This window comes from Babylonia areolata, chromosome 21 (assembly GCF_041734735.1).
Source record: "Babylonia areolata isolate BAREFJ2019XMU chromosome 21, ASM4173473v1, whole genome shotgun sequence".
Lineage (NCBI taxonomy): Eukaryota > Metazoa > Mollusca > Gastropoda > Neogastropoda > Buccinidae > Babylonia > Babylonia areolata.
Window position 1 is genome coordinate 6,145,792 of NC_134896.1, and position 20,339 is coordinate 6,166,130.

The 20,339-nt window shown below is 40.8% G+C and overlaps 1 protein-coding gene and 1 long non-coding RNA gene across 2 annotated transcripts; one reads left to right on the top strand and one right to left on the bottom strand.

The window, feature by feature from the left end:
• Nucleotides 1–5,682, bottom strand: LOC143296444 (uncharacterized). The gene is made up of 3 exons (XR_013057142.1): nt 5,567–5,682; nt 2,054–2,161; nt 1–82 (listed from the first exon to the last, which is right to left on the bottom strand). It is a non-coding gene; the product is annotated as an uncharacterized LOC143296444 (long non-coding RNA).
• Nucleotides 5,109–14,722, top strand: LOC143296443 (histone acetyltransferase KAT8-like). Its single transcript, XM_076608376.1, has 2 exons — nt 5,109–5,527; nt 8,688–14,722. The coding sequence occupies exons 1-2, from the start codon at nt 5,292–5,294 to the stop codon at nt 9,742–9,744; spliced, it is 1,293 nt and encodes a 430-aa protein (XP_076464491.1). The 5' UTR covers nt 5,109–5,291; the 3' UTR covers nt 9,745–14,722.
• Nucleotides 14,723–20,339: the final 5,617 nt, after the last annotated feature.

Here is a 20,339-nt window from a genome sequence, read left to right on the forward strand (position 1 = left end):
GACGTCATGAGGAACAGTGATCAGCGGCTGGTTATTGAAGGGGGAAGAACTGCAGCCACATCACTGACGTTCCCTTCACTGACTGCACACAACAGGAGATCAGTTTCAGTTTTAAGGACATGTCAAAGCATGAGGACTGATCCATATAGGCTACACCATGTGAGGCGCTTAGAGCCCATTATATGGGGAGTTTACACCAAATGTGCTTTTGGGGAAAACCAGTAGATTCCTGATCTTTGCATGTATCCAACATGCTGATCAGGTGCCTTAAATGCCTGACCTAGGATTGTGTAAAACATTAAAATAAAATGAAGCAACACTGACAAAATAAATAATTGTTTAGTAGAAAAACAGTAAACTGAAAGACAAGAAGAAGGCAAATTATTGTGAAAACCAGATCAGTTTTTTTGTTGTTGTTTTGTTTGTTTTGTTTATTTTTTGGGTTTTTTTTATGCTTGACAAAAAAAATAATCAAACCAAACAATCTACCTCTACCTCCACAGCACCATACTTTTTGCCTTCACTCTCAGTCATCAAACAAAGAAGAAGAAAAAACCTGCATACATGGGGCTTTTCAGGCCTTTGTCTCATGCTTACTCGTTTTGATTCCCCTGCACTTCCATGCTTGTGATCTTGTTCTTTGCATTGACTGACACACAGTCTGCATCTGGTGACAAACAGAGCTGTCTTCTCAAGGTCCTGTCAGCTGCCATAGAGCTTGGTCCTCAATGGAGTTGCACCAAACCGCACCGCCTGTTGGCACATCTGGGTCCTCAATGGAGTTGCACCAAACCACACCGCCTGTTGGCACATCTGGGTCCTCAATGGAGTTGCACCAAACCACACCGCCTGTTGGCACATCTGGGTCCTCAGTGGAGTTGCACCAAACCACACCGCCTGTTGGCACATCTGAAGGACGTGGTCAGCTGTCTGGTCTTCTAGAACGCAGAAGCAGGATGGTGAGGGCGCCAGCCTGAACGTGTTCAGGAGAGTGTTGAGCTGGGCTGGGATGTGACTTCATCACGGACTTGCTGCTCTTTGGACAGATGCTAGAATCTTTGTGGCTTCAGGAGTGACCTGATAATGCTCCTCTTCTCAAAGTAACTGATAGCACTGTCTTCTGGGTCTTCCTGGACTCCTGCTTTTGCTAGTTCATCTACCCTCTGGGACTCTACAGTGGGCTGGGATCCACTGGAAAACTGTTCACGGTCTACTGGCCACAGTCTACTGGCCTGTTGCAGAGCTTTTATCACACAGGGAAGCCTGTCATTCTCCAGGGCCTGGATTAGAGGGAGGGAAACCAACAGGAAGACCACTTGACGGCATCAGTCTTTGGAGTCCTTAATCATGGAGGTGGTCAGCATGAGTGCTTCTGTCTCTGCTCTGTAATCAATTTTGAACAGTTCATGCCTGTGGTGAAATTTGCAGTAGCTTTCCTCCAGGGAAATTAAGGATGCCAGCTCCTTCATTTTTTAAGCGTTGGTGGCCGACTTGGTGATAACATGAATCCACGCTTCCTGTGGGTATTTTTTCTGCTATCACGGCCAGTGCGAGAGTCCATGGAGCTGTGCCGTCCTGTTTATCGATGTTTTGTATAGAGGTACCAATACACTGTCTAAGGCTTTCTGAGGATCCCCCCCAGGTCATGAAGATCAGCACTTGCTCTGGAAGACATCTTCAATGTCCCGCAACAGATACAGAACCTGATCTTTTCTGCGGACCTGTCTGATTCCAGCCTGACCAGCAGAGAGTACATTACTGGTTTCCAGGTACCACCACAGACATTCTTTCACATTTCTTTTTCATGGCAGTCACCACACTGCTGGCTGGAATAACTGGGTGATAGCTGATTAACTTATTGGGAATTTTTATATTCTAAATGCCTAATAGCCAGAGAGAGAGAGATGTATAAAGAGATTTAGAGAGAGAGAGAAGATGGAGAGAGGGGGAAATCAACACAGACAGAAGCAGACAGAGGAACAGAGAGCCTCTATGAAGTCATGACAAGAAAAAAAAGATGAGTGAAAGTAGGAGGAAAGATTTGTGTACACACCTTGTAAATGAAGCCCATTGGACAGGAAACAGACTGCAGAAACAGTGTGGAGGAAGCTCAATGGCAGCAAGCATCCTGGTCAGGTGATTTAGCCAGCAGGGATGGAACCTGTGTTAAAAGCAGAGGGGCTTTAATTTAATCATGGCTTCAGACATAGGTAAGTGGATGGATACAACAGAGAGAGACGGGAGGGAGAGGAGGAGAGTGATTGATATGGATACTTATATCACGCCTATCCTTGGTTGGGGACCAAGCTCTAAGCGCTTTACAAAGACGGGGTCATTTGCACAACAGGCTGCCTACCTGAGTAAAACCGACTGATCGCTACCACTGGGCGCTCATCATTCATTTCCTGTGTCATTCAATCAGATTTCAGGCACGCACACAAACACTCAGACATGTAACATTTTTTACTTATGACCGGTTTTTTGTTTATTTACCCTGCCATGTAGGCAGCCATATTCTCTATTCAAGGGTATGCATGCTGGGTGTGTTCTTGTTTCCATAACTCACCAAATGCTGACATGGATTACAGGATCTTTAACATGCGTATTTGATCTTCTGTGTGTGTATACACATGAAGTGGTTTCAGGCACTTGCAGGTCTGCACATTATGTTGACCTGGGAGATAGGAAAAATCTCCACCCTTTACCCACCAGGCGCCGTAACCAAGATTTGAACCCAGGACCCTCAGTAAGTCCTAAGCTTTAACCATTCAGCTATTGCGCCCGTGAGACAGAGGGAGGGAGGGAGAGAGACAGAAAGACTTCAAAGAGAGAGAGGCATTAAAAAAAATAGTTGAACCTGTTTGCATAGTTTGTATAACTAGTGATTAAATGGGAGATGTGCTCTTCCATGAGAATTCTTTTCCAGATAACATTCACTTAAAACACATGATATATATATGCTTAAAAACCAGAGACCCAAAATAGAAAACAATAATGTAAGATGAAAGGTGCAATGAGCATCAGGAAGGCTATCCTTTATATGGAATCACCATATGAAGGATATCTAATTATCTTTATCAATATAATTATGCGCAAAGAACATTTGAATCAATTCTTTGTGCACTATCCCCATTCATGTGAGGATAATCCCCATCCGGTACAGTGGTAGGATATCCTTTAAGTCCAATCCCCATATGGACAGATAATATATATATATATATATATATATATATATATATATCCTTTTACATGAGTGCAATCCCCATATGGAAGGATATCCTTTAAGAACCACCCCCCAAACAGAAGGATATCCTTAAACATGAGTGCAATCCCTATATGGAAGGATATTTCCTTTAAGAACAGTCCCCAAACAGAAGTATATCCTCTAAGAAGTATCCTCATATGGAAGGATATCCTTAAAGTTAAAATGAGTACAATTCCCATATGGAAGGATATCCTTTTAGGGAGCACTGCTCTCTAGCGGCACACATTTTCATATCATAATTCTTTTCCAAGTAAATATCAGTGGGTCTGTGTCATTGTCAAATTTGGACAAAATCATGTGAAGACACACTTTTAAAGAATCAAACTAATTTTGCTTTGGCACTGGTGATTTTTGTGGAAAAATGTACATAGAAAATCATATGTGAAAATGCCTTTTCACTGTCTGACAAGTTTATACTTTGTTTCAGTTAATTTTTGGTCAGTATGCTTTTAAATACTACTTCCATGGTGAGTGCTACAGATAACTTACAGTAATGCTGATTAATTATGCACCAAATATTTGCTAAATTAGGTCACTTTTTAACCTGCTTGACTCCCTAATAATATATCATAATTATTATTATCATTGCTATTGCTCTCAATTTTATTCAGAGGCTCCTGTTGTGTCCCACATTATGTTGACTACTTCAATGCTAAAGTTGATTAAATGTACGTACCTTCATGTTAAAGTAATATTTATAACCATCCTAGACAGGGGGGAAAGTGTTTTATTGTTTTTAACTGTGTCATGTTTTGTATGAATGATAAATGTCTATGTTTATTGCAAAAGTGGTGAAAGGGATGGAAAATCTTCAACAGTTTAGTAGTAGGCTGCTGTCGTTACACAGGTATCGCCTCAAAGTAGTTGTAGTAGTAGTGTAGGGACTGGCATTTTGACTGCCTAGGCCTCGTGGCCTTTTTTATGTCCCCTTCAATATTGGTCTCCTTTTATTTGTGGGATACATATGTTTTCTTTTACATGTTCTGTAAATCACTCATCAAAGTCTGTAAATTTTTCTTTTAAATTGATGTTCATGTCAAGGAGATTTTTGAACACATTAGTATTTGGTGCAAGTTTAGTTTCGATAGGTAGTGCATTCCATATATGTGCAATTCTATTAGCTAATGAATTTTTCCTTAGGTTAGTATTACAGTGCTCTTTACAAATTTTCATCATTGAATTTCTTGTACTCTCATAATCTGACATTCTAAAAATATTATTCACATTGACTTCATTATAGCAATTTAACATTTTGTATGTTTCTATTAAATCCCCTCTTAGCCTTCTACCCTTTAATGAATGCAGATTTAAGTATATAAGTCTCTGTTGATAGCTCATAGATTTGCATTCTTTTAATAACTTAGTTGCTCTTCTTTGTACCCTTTATATAGCTATGGATTGTCTCTTGAGGCACGGGTGCTACACAATATTCCACTTGTGATCTAACCAATGCTTTATACAGTTTAAGAAATACATCTTTATCTAAATAGGTAAATGTTCTCTTAATTATTCCTATCATCTGGTTGGCTTTATTTATTATATTCTGTATATGTTCGTCAAATGATAGTTTATTATCAAAAATTATGCCAAGGTCTTTCTCACTTTGACATTTTTCAATGTCCTGTGTGGTATCTTCTATTATCATATGGTATGACATAATTATATAGAGTGCCATTATAAGTCCGTGGCAGCGAACAAATCAGGAAACGTCAGAAGAGTCAACATGATGACTGTGGACGTCAAACGGATGAAACGGATGATCACATTCGCGTCAGTTTCGCACTTTTCACACCAATGACGGTAATTAGACGTTTTTAGGCGGAGGGAAGACATTTTTGTTCCATACGATTCACGATTTCACTATTTACTTTAAAATAGTTCACTTGTACATGTTTATTTGCTTCGTTGCTTTTATCTAAGAGACGCATAATCCGTTTTTGGCATTGTTTACATACAGTAGACATCGGGCAACGCCGTCATTCTGATTGAAAGTTGTGCGTGTGAACGCGCGGGAAGGTTTACAGACATGGCTGACGAACGCAAGCACGGCGACGAAAACATCAAAAATGGGCAGAAGGGTGATAACTTGCCTGACATTGGTGATCATTTTCTTGTGCAAAGATCTGACAACGCATGGCATTCTGCCGAAATCATCCAGATTCGGCCCACTGAGCAACCAGGAGAGGGGAGCGGCGCTTTCGAGTACTACGTACATTACGAAGGCTTCAACCGACGCCTTGACGAGTGGATAGAGTTAGACAGGTGAGAATGAACGTTTCAAAACAAAGACGAGGCACATACACACTCCATTGCAGACTGTCCCTTCATTGACTGCCCTGTAGTCCGCCAGAAGAACAGGCTGTGGAACACACAGGCTTAGAATAGCGGAATAAGATACGAAAATAACTCGTTCACTCGTTTAATAATACAGAGATGAATAATAAACTTTGCACCAGGTGGTGTGGGACGCAGCGAGTAGTAGCGATGATCCATGACGTCTATATATTAAGTAATTTAATACAACAACACTTTTTTTTTCAATTTTGAAACCATACAAGATAAAATGAATAAATAAAAAAATAAAAGGGTAATAAGAATACACTGAATATATATTTTTAGGAGGGTGTGTACACTACTGTAAACTTGTGTCAATCCAGCCTGACTCTTATACAGCTGAACTGACAGAAATCATAACAGAATTCATAAAATTGAACAATGCTGCAAGAATCATTTTCAGAAAGTCAAAAAAGGACCACATTAGCCCACTTTTACGTTAACATCATTGGTTGCCCATCCAGTACAGAATTCGGTACAAAATTGCCTTATTAGCTTTAAGCTACTTTGAAGGATCTCTCCCCACACACTTATCTTCTGTCCTTTATACTTACCTCTTCAAAGTCATTTGGCCAAAGGGTTTTTCAGTATCAAGCACCTTCTGTCTCGAATTCTCTTCCTCTGGATCTCTCTCACTTACCAACACTGCCCTCTTTCAAAACAAACTTGAAAACCCATCTATTCAAACAGGCCTTTTGGTGTGATGAAGCATAGCTAATTCATGTCACCTTTTCCCTCAGCAGTAAGTTCGATTGTGGCAGGTCCACTTCCTTTGCGTTGCCTGTGCTTGACTGTGTATGTATACATATGTATGTGTACATAACTACACGCATGTATATGAATGTGTATTGTGTGCGCGTGTGTTTATGTAAGTTTGTGCCTGCCTATGTGTGCGTATATGTTAGGGTAGCTGTTAGATACACATGTATTGTTAAAATGTATGTACGCAGTGTGTGTGTGTGTAGTCATATTTTGGTGTGTGTGTATGTAACATAGATGTAATGTTTTATGTTAACAAAGCGTTTTTGTAAAGCACCTAGAGCAGATTTCTGGATAGTGTGCTATATAAGTATCCATTATTATTATTATTCCTCCTGCTGCCTACCACACTTGACCCTCCACTGAAATCATCATGCAGTGTGTCTGTGTCTGTGGGTGGATGTTTGTGTGTGCACAAGCATGTGTGTGCACAAGCATGTGTGTGTGTGTGCATGTGTAGGGTATTTTTGTCGTGTGTGTGTGTGTGTGTATGATTATTCATACCTGCAGTTTGTAGTATCATCTTAGTGTATATCACTATATCCTGTATGTCTTGTTTTTTCATGTGCAGAGGTATGTTATTATGCATTATTGTATATATCACATGTGTTGTTTCATGTAAGGTGCTTAGAGCCCATTACATGGGGAGTTTGCACCATACAAGTACTATCTATTATTATTATTATTATTATTATGTGTGATACCCATGGCAATAGTTCAACTGATGGTTTCAGTCAATCTATTTGGCCATAGGTTAGAATACTAACTAGCTCAGCTCTGAAATTTCCACAGTTACTGTTATAAATTTAGAATTAATAGTTATATTAGCAATAACTCCACATCATCATATTCATAATCATAGTCATTACTACATTAGTTTGTGATGCTAAGTACTGCACTATGTTAGAGCTGACTACTGCAGTAGGTTAGGCATTCATCAGGCACTCAGTCAGATGTTCATCATTTACTGCCCCCTAGGTTGCACATGAACTAGAAACATAACTAGAAAGTCCCACCCACTGCAATACGACATTCCATCCAACAGGACACAGTACCGGCAGATGACATTCTTTCCAAGAACCATCCTAGAATGGAACAACTTGCCCACTGAAGCCACCACTGTGCCATCTCTGGCAGCCTTCCAGGCCAGGGTGGCAAACCTCTGACCAGCTCCAAACAACAGCAAACTACCCCCCTCCCCACCCCGTCCCCACAATCCTCCTAATCCTACTAACTAAAACAGCCCACTCAGAACCACCCACCGGAAAAGAATTTGTGTAGCAGATTCATTGACAAGTTGATGTTGGCTACCCATCCAAAAGAAGAAGAACTGTTTCAACATTTTCAGGCTCGCCATATGCAGCTGTATGTGTCAAACTCAGACCAGTCAGTGTCTGCAGTATAATTAATCTGTTATCTGGGTTTTTATAATCAAACTTTGCTTGCCTGAAGTTGACCAGTGACTTGAATGAGGCTCATGTCATCAGCAATGTTTGTGCTCGTCTCCTGATTAGGGTGGCAGTTGGTCAAAGTTTTGATGCATACTATGATATTATACTCTGATATGATACTTATATATATATAGCACCTATCCTCAGTCGAAGACCAGGCTCTGCGCACTTTACAAATACGGAGTTATTTGCTCAGCAGACTTCCTACCTGAGTAGAGCCAACTGACAGTTGCCATTGGGCACTCATCATTTGTTTCTTGTGTCATTCAGTCATGTTGCAGCCACACACACACACACATGTATACTCATACAGACGTGTAACATTTTATATGTTTGACCATTTTGTTTATTTACCCCGCCATGTAGGCAGAAATACTCTGTTTTCGGGGGAGGGGGCAGTGCATGCTGGGTATGTTCTTGTTTCCATAACCCACCAAATGCTGACATGGATCAAAGGATCTTTAACCTGCGTATTTGATCTTCTGCGTATTTGATCTTCTGCGTGTGTATACACATGAAGGGGGTTCAGGCACTAGCAGGTCTGCACATATGTTGACCTGGGAGATTGGAAAAAATCTCCACCCTGTACCCACCAAGAGCCATACATCATACCATATTAGGACTGTGTTCATATTCATTCATGACTGAAATGCAGTCTTCTTCAGGGTTGGACAACAGTTATGATGCTATTTCTCTTTCAGACTGAAGGAGGATTCAGAAGGCCCGATGACAGGTTAACCTACTATGTATGCAATCTGGTTGCAACTTCAGTATGATCGGTTAACCGGTCATGTTGGCAGCTTACGGGTTAAGTTCAGTCTGTTTTAACACAATATCCACAATATCAAGACATAACATGATATTTTTGGCTTATCCAGATTTGACCTCAACGCCAAAGTAGAAGACCTCCAGAGCAAAGAAAAGGACCTGACCTTCAACCTGACAGACCTCACCGATGGCACAGACCGCAAGATCACCCGCAACCAGAAGCGACGACATGACGAGATCAACCATGTGCAGAAATCCTACGCAGAAATGGACCCCACAACAGCCGCTCTGGAGAAAGAGCATGAGGCAATCACCAAAGTCAAGTACATCGACAAGATCCAGATCGGCAAATACGAAATCGACGCCTGGTACTTCTCCCCCTACCCGGAGGAGTACGGGAAACAGTCCAAGCTGTGGGTGTGTGAGTACTGTTTGAAGTACATGAAGCTAGAGCGGTCATTCCGCTACCACCAGTCGCAGTGCACGTGGCGCCACCCCCCGGGCAGCGAGATCTACCGCAAAGGGTCCATCTCCCTGTACGAGGTGGATGGGCGGGAGGCCAAGCTGTACTGTCAGAACTTGTGCCTGCTGGCCAAGCTGTTCCTGGACCACAAGACCCTCTACTTCGACGTGGAGCCCTTCATGTTCTACATCCTGACAGAGGTGGACCGGCAGGGCTGCCACCTAGTGGGCTACTTCTCCAAGGAGAAGGAGTCGCCCGACGGGAACAACGTGGCATGCATCCTGACCCTGCCGCCTTTCCAGCGCAAGGGCTACGGCAAGTTCCTCATCGCCTTCAGCTACCAGCTGTCCCTGCTGGAGGGCTGCGTGGGGTCCCCGGAGAAGCCTCTGTCAGACCTGGGCAAGCTGAGCTACCGCAGCTACTGGTCTTGGGTGCTGTTGGACATCCTGCGGGACATGCGTGGCACCTTCTCCATCAAGGACCTGTCACAGATGACCTCCATCTCGCAGAACGACATCATCAGCACCCTGCAGACAATGAACATGGTGAAATACTGGAAGGGGCAGCACGTTGTGTGCGTCACCCCCAAGCTGGTGGAAGAGCACCTCAAGAGTGCCCAGTATAAGCGGCCGCCTATCACCGTGGACACAGTCTGCCTCCGGTGGCAGCCCCCAAAGAAGACCATCAAACTCGCTAAAAAGTAGGACTTGAACTCCCTTGAAAAGTAGACTTGGAGTTGGACTCAGTTGAAGGTTGTTGTGTTTTTTTTGTTTTTTGTTTTTTCTTCTTTTTTTATTTAATTGTTTTTTTTCTCTCATCATTTTCTTTTCTCCCCTAACCTCCCTTCCCACTGCCTCCATACCTCTGCTCACACTTCCCAGCTCTCATACGTCTCATCAATCTTTCAGTTTTCTTTTCAGTGTCAGTTGTGTGTGGATAGGTATTTGACACTTTACGTTGTGCAGTTGCCAACTGTTTGAGATGTTTCACCCATTCCACCCCCCCTCCCTCCCTTCCCTCCCAAGGAAAATGTGTCTTGTTTTTACATGTTCTGCTGGAAAGAGAGAAGCCTTTTCCCTTTCTCAAAGGAGAATCATTTTCAATGTAATGGAGAGAGAAAAAAAGAAGGAAAAAAAAGGTATTGGTACTCTTAACAACATGTAATTGAAATAAACAGTTATACTTTTCTCACACTAGGTACATTGTTTTTGTTTGGGGATTTTCATTTTGTTTCGTTTTTTTTTTTCATTTTTTTTTCAACATCAATAATTATTATTACTTTTCATTAAAATACAGCAAAAGCGTGAATATTGAACTGATTTTTTTTAACGGGAGTTTCCAGGTTCACTTTGAAACATTTTATGTTGATTGATACATAAAATATTTTTGTGATGGGGCGTAGGGAAGGCAATAACAAAACTTCCCATTCAGTGTACAGTTTGAATGCAATATATTATCACTACCACTACCAGTAATGCTGATCAGCAGAATTGTTGAAGTACCCTAGACAAAAAGCAGTCACACAGTTGGACAGTTTTCTGTCTGGCCACTCCCGCTTTAGCTTGACTGACAAATAATAACATAATAATAATAATAATGGTATTTATATAGCGCTGAATCTTGTGCAGAGACAAATCAAAGCGCTTTTGCACCAGTCATTCACACACATGCATAACTCTAAAACTGAAGACAAGGAAGAGGCAGGGAAGGGAGACTATTTTGGGAAGAGGTGGGTTTTAGGGCCAGACTTGAAAGAACTGAGTGCAGAGACCTGACGAAGTGAAAGAAGAAGTTCATTCCAATTGCAAGGTCCAGAGACAGAAAAAACGGTGGCCAACAGTCAAGTGTTTGAATCTGGGTATGCGTAAACAGAGTGGATCCGAAGCCAATCGTAGAGAACGAGATGGCGTGTAGAGGTGAAGGCAGTCTGTCAGGAGTCAAGAGAACCTATTTCTGGCTGCAAGAGATTGGAAAAGAATCTGATCTATTGGTACCTCCTGCTACCTACTTGGTCAGCCTAGGCTTCATACCATAGCTCCAGATGAAAAGCTGAATAGTGCAAGACATTTCTGTTCATGCTTGCATGTGTATGTGTGTGTGTGTGTGTGCAGTAGTTTACATATTCCTAGTACCCATCTTGCTTATCAGTCATTTTCTTTTTGCACTGATAGGTCATGAGCGGATTACTTTGTTTGAAATGATGAACACAGCATTTTGTTTTATACTAGCTACTATAAATGCATGTCCTTCATTCAACTGTCCCTGTCTCGCACACACACACACACACACACACACTCGCTCCCTTTCTTTTGTTTTTGCTCAGGCAAACAGTGAAATTCCAGATATCAGCAGCCAGATACCCTGTGACCTGGCTGACGGGGTTACTTTTGTTGTACCATGTGTTTTTACAACTCTTAAACTTAGAACCAGCATGAAGCATACATGGAGTGGATAGTCCTCCAAATCCCGTTGACTGACAGCAACGTATGTATTTCAGATCTGAAGTAGGCGAACACAGAATAATTTTCTGAAAGTCAGTGAGAGTTTTGGTAGTCGTTTTCTTTTTATTCAGATGCTTGAACAACATAAAAAAAAAAATATATATATATATATATACCTTTGCTAGTTTCATTTTTGTTGTCTCCCAGTATGTTTATTTCTGTGATGAAAAATCAAATGTGAAGCTGTCATTTTCCAAACGTAACCTGTAAAGGAAAAGCTGAAGACACACTCCTTTTTGCAAAGAGCAGTTGCTGCTACAGTACTAGGATATTTATCTCCAATCACTTAGCACACAGGTACATAATCACAATAGGAACAAAGGAACAAATTCACCCAGAAAATTGTGAGGAGTTAGTTCCCCTGTCCCTAATGAGTTTTCAGGTGACTTCTTCTGTAACTGAATTGAATTTGAATTGAATGACAAGCAGTATTATTAACATGGAGTTATGTACATTTGTTCGTAAATAACTTTTATGGAAACAAGTTGAGTAGTTTGATCATTGATGGCTTTACAAAAGTATTTGTTTTGTTGATTTCTAGGACTCATCATGTGCATGTGTAAAGAGAGAGATCAAACTTGAAGCTGCATATATGTGTGTTTGACAAGCAGACAAAGCCAAGGCACTTTAAAGATATTATTTTTAAAAAACAAAGAAGTCATGAATGTCTCTGTTTTGATTTCAGCTTAACAGCTCCATCAACAAGACTTGTTATTATTCTTTTACTGAAATACCTTTTTTGTACAAAATTTTTTTTTAAAATGGGCACTTTCTTGAGAACCAAAATTATCTTGTGCCATGTTGGATTCCATACAAAACCTGGTATGATGTGTTAATATTTAATTACTAATTCCTGCAGTGCATATGTCACATGAGTGATCTGATCCAAAGGTAATTTTTTTTTTTTATAGGAATGACAGTTACTGGTGGGCTTTGAGAGACACACTAGAAGATGCATACAAAAATTATCCATGTATTTCCTCCCCTCCCCTCTCCCTTTTTCGTCTTATAGGGGAGAAGGTTGTTGGTATGTGGGGGTGGGGTTAGTTCAGTGGAGAGTGTTTTTTGTTCATAATTTGCATATAATACATAAGCATTTCTTTCTTAGCATCAGACCAGAGGCAGCAGAATATGCCAGTCTCAAGAGCAAACAGGTCTGCCTATCACTAGTATCAGCGTTGCTCCCAGAACTTGGAGATTTAAAGACTAACTTTTGCATTGTTGTTGAGTGAAGTCTTCTGTATATTGATTGAATGGAACTGGTTCTTTTTATTATTGTTATTATTTATGTTGTTATTATTATTATCATAATTATTATTGTTCTCAAATATTAATGATAGAAGAACAGAAATGGAGGAATTTTCCAGGCAAGAAGGGAATACAATAAAGCTTAGTTTAAAGAAGTTTACTTCAATGTCGCCATTATTGGATGTATGGGAGTTTACAGGCTTAAGGTTATAGATAAAAAGTGTTTTGTTTTGTTTTTTAATATGTGGTTGCAGTGTACAAGTTTAAAAGCATGGCTTTGGTTCTCTACAGCAGACTCCTTTTGACACATGAAGTTCATTGTATATAATATTTTCAATACTTTTTTTTTTTTTTTTTTTTTTTGTCTTGAGCAATGAATAAAGATTTTGTATGTTTCTTTGTTGTATTGACTAGCATTTTCTTGGTGTCAGAATTTCTTGGAATCGTATAGTTATAGGAAGGATCATGATGGTCATGGGGCAGATGAAAACAAAGATTCCGTAAGTGACAGATGAAAACAAAAAAAGATTTCATTATTGACAGATGAGAACAGAAAAATTGCCTACTCCCATGTAAAAATTTTCAGTGGGCCTGGCAATATATAATACTTTCATTATATCAATTATTTGTGTGTGTGTACTTTTTTTTTTTTTTTTTTTTTTCACCCATGTCTGTGATTTTTTTTTTTTTTTTTTTCAAAAAGCACAAGTGTTTCATACTGTGACCACTGGCAACGTAAACAGTGTAAAATATTGGTAATCAATAGTAATGTAGAACATATGCCAACAATCTAATGATTAATATTGTCATAATAGCTTCTCATCACGCTGCTCACAGGTGGAACAAATTATACCTGGATGGCTCTTTTGACCTGATGAAAAAAAACCCACCTTTTTGCATATTTCTGATTATGAATGAAGGAAGAGTTAAATTGCACCTTTTATTATTCACGGGTTGAGCTGATCCTTTGATATTGTTAAATGTTTTTCTCCAAAACAATGTGCCCCATTATTGTAATGTTAACAAAATGTAAGTGGAGGATTCTGTGTCTAAACAGTGTGATTAGCTTCAGTCATGAGCCCCAGAAAGAATCACATTTGATTATATCCAACAATACCTAGACCATTGATTGAAGGACCTTGCGAACACTTGACAGACTGGCCAAAATGTTGTTTTATTAAAGTAACACCATCAGAATGTTTACTGTTGTACTGTTTTTCCAAAACAAAAAAAAAAAGTTTGGGTGTTTTGTTTTTTGTTGGTTTTGGGGTTGTTTTTTTTCATTCCATTCACCTTCCCATATTAAAATTAGGCAAGTCTGTTCTGGTTAGTACCTCTGTGTAAAGGTTTGTGGTTGTTTTGTTTTTTGCTAGTGTTTTTTGTTTTTGTTTTTGTTTTTTTTCACCAGTTGTTCCAACCTTCCTGTAAACCAGCCCTTAGTTAAAAGGCAGCAGATTCATGCTTCAGGATTGTTTTCCCCCTGTTTTCATTTTTTTGTGGGATTTGATACAGTTTGTCCCTCAACTGGCTTGCACTTGAAAGCGATCTTAGCAGAGCAGTTAGCTAAGCATTAAGTATTTTCTTATGGAATTAGCACAGACTTTAGAAAATTCTTAACACTTAGCAAACGTATTGCTGCTAAAATTGTTTTTCGCAAACAAGGCCTGCTCTTTTTCTTGTCTAAGTCCTTTTATCCCTTCCCCCCTATCACTTCCTATGTGTGGCCTGAAGACTGAAAATTGTTTAAAAAAATAATTAAAAAGTTGGTTTTTTTAAACAGTTTTATGTGCTTGGTTCACCTTCTTTATATACGCCATGAACAGTCTATCTCACCATGTTTGTTGCATTTCTGTGAAAGTTCATGGATCATGTATAATTGTTAATGTCCAGGATTGAATGTACTTGAAAGTTGAAATAAATGCATTGAGCATCAGCAGAAGACTGTTTCCTTGTGCATACTGATGTGTCTGTGTCTGTGTGTGTGTGTGTGTGGTTAGCTGTAACAAAGTTAGTTTTTATAAAAACAAAGGTGGAGGGAAGGGAACCATAGATTTACATATCTTCTGTACACCCACACACACATGTATGTATGCACACTCTCACACAAAAAAATAATACAAAAATATAAACATACAGTTAATACATTTACAATTATGTAGAGTGGGCATTCTCAATAACACCACTTCCAAAAGTAAGTCTTGAGAGTCTGTCTTCTGTTAACAGCAGCCTTTCTGGGTTTTTTGTGTTTGTTGGTTGTTTTTTGTTGTTGATGCTGTTTATATATACATATATGTGTGTGTGTGTATGTATACCAGTGATATTTGCTTAAGTTTATTCCACAAACCCACCCAAAGAAAATGTGTACCTGAAAGATGCAAATTACAATCAATGTCAGTGAATTATTTCCTGGCCAGTAACAGAAAAGGGGATTTACACAGTTTGATTGAAGAAGAATGCAATCATGAATCTAATTAAATTCCATAGTGAAGGAGTTTACAACACAACTGCGCAAGCTAAAATACCAGTTGCATTTTGTATGTATGTAGAAAGAGAGACAGGAGGACAAAATGAAAGCTGCACTGACGGGCGCAATAGCCGAGTGGTTAAAGCGTTGGACTGTCAATCTGAGGATCCCGGGTTCGAATCATGGTGACGGCGCCTGGTGAGTAAAGGGTGGAGTTTTTTCCGATCTCCCAGGTCAACATATGTGCAGACCTGCTAGTGCCTGAACCCCCTTCGTGTGTATATGCAAGCAGAAGATCAGATACGCACGTTAAAGATCCTGTAATCCATGTCAGCAATTGATGGGTTATGGAAACAAGAACATACCCAGCATGCACACCCCCAAAAATGGAGTATGGCTGCCTACATGGCGGGGTAAAAACGGTCATACACGTAAAAGCCCACTCGTGTGCATACGAGTAAACGCAGAAGAAGAAGAAGAAAGCTGCACTTCGGGTAGTTTTCCTGCATCTGTTTGGAGCCGTTATTGCCACTTATTGCGTTCCACTTCTGTACTCTACGCATGTTACATTTTAAGACTTTTTTCATAAATCACAGAAAATCTGTATGTTAGATGGGCTGGCTGTTTTCTCTTGATATCCATTTGTCTTCCCTCCAAACACACACACACACACATAAAATCAGTAACATTGGCATACAGAATTTAACACATGCATTGCATGCTGTACAATGAAACGGAATGATTTTATTTTGATATATTGTTTTCATTTAATGCCTTTTTGTATTTCAGTGACTCAGCATACCGTTCTTAGTTCTTTATGTGTGTGTGTATGACTGACTCTGCGTGTGTGTATTTGTGTGTGTGTGAGTGTGTATGTCACTGTGTATGTGTGTGTGTGTGTGTCACTGTGTGTGTTGTGTGTTGCTAGTTTTACATGAAAGTCTATCATTCAAATCTGAGACCTTTCGCATTAAAAAAACGGTTGAACTGAAAGCTAAAGTTGTTACCATAACCAACCAAACCTGGTGACAAAAGAAAACTGGGTCAAGTCTGTCAAGTTGACACACACTGTTTTGGGGCACGTCGAATTCACCACTGGCAAACAGTGGCCTGTCTACACCACCAACGGCATCATCCATCAACTCACCGATGCCAGAGCAAGGTCGATAAAAGCTCATCACAAAATCCTGATCGCCTGTCGCCAGCCGACACAGTCACGCCTGCAGCTATTGTTACAAGACTGTCGCTGAACGTAAAAAGCACAGAGAAAATCACGCTGCTCTTGAAAGTAGTTCCCATCAGGGCAATGCGTAACAACATCAGCACACACACACACGCACACGCACACAGAGAGAGAGAGAGTGGGGGGAGAGAGAGAGAGAGAGAGAATATGATCGACAGAATGAGAGACAGGACAATGAGTCTCTCGATTTGGAACAAGATCTTGAGCGTAACAAGGAGTCTCTCTCTCTCTCTCTCTCTCTCTCTCCCTTACACGACCACCAGTATATGCTGTAAGATGCAAGAACACATCCTCGCAAGCAATATCATGCGCCATCTAACCCAACATGAAATACTTGATAATTCACAACATGGGTTCAGAGCCAGAAGGAGTTGCGAAACTCAACTACTAACACTGTTCCAAGACATCGCCAAAAACCAGGACAGCAGATAGCAGACCGACATGGTAATTCTGGACTTCTCCAAAGCCTTTGACAAGGTCCCCCACAAACGCCTCCTCCGTAAGCTGGACCATTATGGTATACGAGGATCGACGTTGGACTGGATCAAGGCCTACCTTTCCGACCGCACCCAAATCGTCGTAGTTGATGGCGAAAAATCTGAACCAGCACCTGTCATCAGCGGAGTCCCACAGGGGACAGTTCTAGGCCCCATCCTATTTCTGATTTACATCAACGATCTGCCTCAGAACATCAAGGCCAATATTAGATTGTTCGCTGATGACTGTATAGTCTACTCTACCATCAAGACAATCCAAGACTGCAAAATGCTCCAACGAGACCTCAACACACTGTGTGACTGGGAGCAGCGTTGGCCGGGAATGGAATTCCACCCAGAAAAATGTAATGTCCTTACCTGTACAAAATCAAGGAACCCCATCAGCTACAACTACAAATTAAAAGGACACACCCTCAAGCACGTTGACAGCGCAAAATATCTCGGCGTCGACATAAGAAATGATCTAAACTGGAAAGAACATGTTACAAAAGTCACCAATAAAGCCAATAGCATGGTAGACTTCCTAAAAAAAAAATCTAAAAACATCCAATAAAACCACCAAAGCCAACGCCTACCAAACTCTCGTACGCCCACACCTGAAGTATTGCTCATCAGTCTGGAGCCCGTACAAAGAAGGCCAAAAGAACAAGATTGAAATAGTGCAAAGAAGAGCAGCACGTTATGTACACAACGACTATGGGTGGACCAGCAGCGTAACATTCATGCTGCAAGAACTAGGATGGGAATCCCTCGAATCACGGCGGAACAGATAAAGGCTAACCCTAATGTATAAAATTGTCAATGGCATTGTAGACATCCCTCCAGACAAATTTCTCAAGAAAGGATCCAGCAAAACAAGATCAAATCATCGACACAAATTTGTCCATCTTAGCTCCTCCTCTGACCCTTATAAATACAGTTTTTTCCCATCAACCATCCCGGCCTGGAACTCCCTGCCTGCAACAGCAGCAGAGGCTCCCTCCTTGGTAGCTTTCAAGAGGGAACTGAACAAGATCACAGTTTAGTCCCCTTTTTTTTAGGATCCTCCGGAGGGACGCTGCGAGTGACGGCGGGAGGGAATGTGTATACATGTTCTTTCTCAGTGGCACCCCCTCCGGTAGGAAGATAGGTCTACTTAGGTTCTGATTAGGTTTATATACTTTTTTTTTTTTTTTTTTTTTTTTTTTTTTTGACGCCTCTGCGCACACATGTCATTAATAGTCAGTAATGACGGCTGATCTTCCAATTTGAAGATTGAAGACTGAAGTGTGTGTGTGTGTGATAGTGTCATAATGAGTGTGTGACTTTATTGCATCAGTTCAGTCGGCAGATTTCCGAAAATGTATTGTCATAAAACCAAAACTGAAAACAGTAGGCCTATGTGTGTGCGTGCGTGCGTGCTGGACTGCGCGCGCGCGCCAGTGTACTAACTTGAATGTTTGACTGAAATTCTTTGCACGTACATCTATGCTATAAAGAATTTTAGAAGAAAACTGAAAAAAGATTAAGGTTCAACATCGGGATCTGATCGTCTCTTTCACACACACACACACACACGCGCGCGCGCGCGCGCGCATTCCCCGACGCACAACTTCGCTCAGCCAAATTTTTAGAACATCCCCTTTGGGGTACCAGGTACAATTGCATTTTAGTTTGGTTTTTTTGGGGGAGGGGTGTGTGTGTGGGGGGGGGGGGTAGAAAGAACGAAAAACAAAGAAAAAGAAACAAATCAAAATTAATGACATATTTGTGTAAAAGAAGTAGAAGTTGCAGAGCCGATAATTATGACAGCTGGAGTTCATGGAATGCGTTTATCAAGGGACATAACTCGAACCACTTAACAACAACAACACTGAAAAAAAAGTTGGCAGTTCAAACTGAGCTGGTCACACGTGTGTTGGGTGTGGTGGCTGATGTGAGGTGATTGATGTGCTGCTGGCAGCGTGCAGAGAGAACGATTGATCATCAAGCAGATTAGTGTCATGTGCGAGCTGGTACCCAGAATGAAACTGCAACAGAGAAGAGCCGTCTAATTATTCAGTTTTGATGCGATTACACTCTGGGGAAAAAAAACTTTTCAGTAAGAAGATAGATGGTCTGTGGTCCTTGATGAATCAACACAAACTACAATGCGTAGTTAAACAGGCAAGCAGTCGTGGAACTTAAGGCACCTGGAAGACTTAATCAACCTGGTCAAGCAAACTTCACACTTAAACTGCTTTCACAGATGCGAAAACTAACGGAAAGACCGGACGGGGACTTCGTTGTGAATATTTGACTACCTTGTAAGTGCCCACCCCCATTTTGACCCTTAAGTTGGGGTAGGCGTTTACACTAGGTTATTTTACCCTTTGCAAGTTTCCAATCTTTGGCCAAGTCCAATTTTAGCATTCTGAATTATTTCAACTATTTTACCGGCAATTTATATGCATGTAAGAAACGAAATTACTACATTTGTAGGTGTTGAAACCCATTTTCTAGTCACTAAACGAACATACACAATCCTTTATAAGCTGCTTCGTTTCACCACCATACAGTTCTGGCTGGGATGGAGGTGCATGACTGAGGACAAAATGGCTGCCGAAACGAGACACTACGTCACGGGAGGACGTCATGCTCTCACTCCCAACCCCTCCTTCGTGTAAGTTCCTACACACGGGGAAAAAAAAAAAAAAACACTTGAAAAAGACAACAACAAAAAAAGACTAAGAAAGGATTTTTTTTTAAATCCCTCAGTGACGAAAGTGATCCCCAGTTCGTAAAAACCGTTGATGATACTACAGGCACAATGGAAAAAGTAAAGCGCGACACGGGGAACATACATCCATGATTCTGAGGATGTTGGGGTCGTTTTACATGGCCATTATTTTAGTCCCAGTAGACCGTGTTTTGAACGATCGACTTAGTCAGTTTCAACTGAATCAGATTAATTTAACGCCCTGGGTTAAGCGAGATGACAGGCTATGTCTAATCAATCACCGTGACAAGGATGCGAGTGCACGAAAGCGCCACCAGACGAGTCATGTATATCACTGTGATGACTGACGCAATAATTAACGTTCTGACGATGTCACGACAATGAGGCGATAAATAATAGGAACAGCAATGTCACGGTGCTGTGGTCTTGTTTTGATGTAACCGGCTTCAGTCGTCTGAATTTTGTACTATGTCCCGCAATCACTCAGTTTTTGGATAACACACACACACACACACACACACACCCACCCTTTTCCACATCATTCGATAAAGACTGTGGAAGATCGTGTGTTAAGATGTTTAAAAGTATCGGTGCGATTACCGGATCCTTGTGGGATTCCCATGTCAAGTGATCTGGAGTTTAGATCTG

Coding starts and splice junctions, on each gene's coding strand:
- LOC143296443 (XM_076608376.1), top strand. CDS start 5,292: ATGGCTGACGAACGCAAGCACGGCGACGAAAACATCAAAAATGGGCAG. Junction 5,528..8,687: donor GAGTGGATAGAGTTAGACAG/GTGAGAATGAAC, acceptor TGGCTTATCCAG/ATTTGACCTCAACGCCAAAG.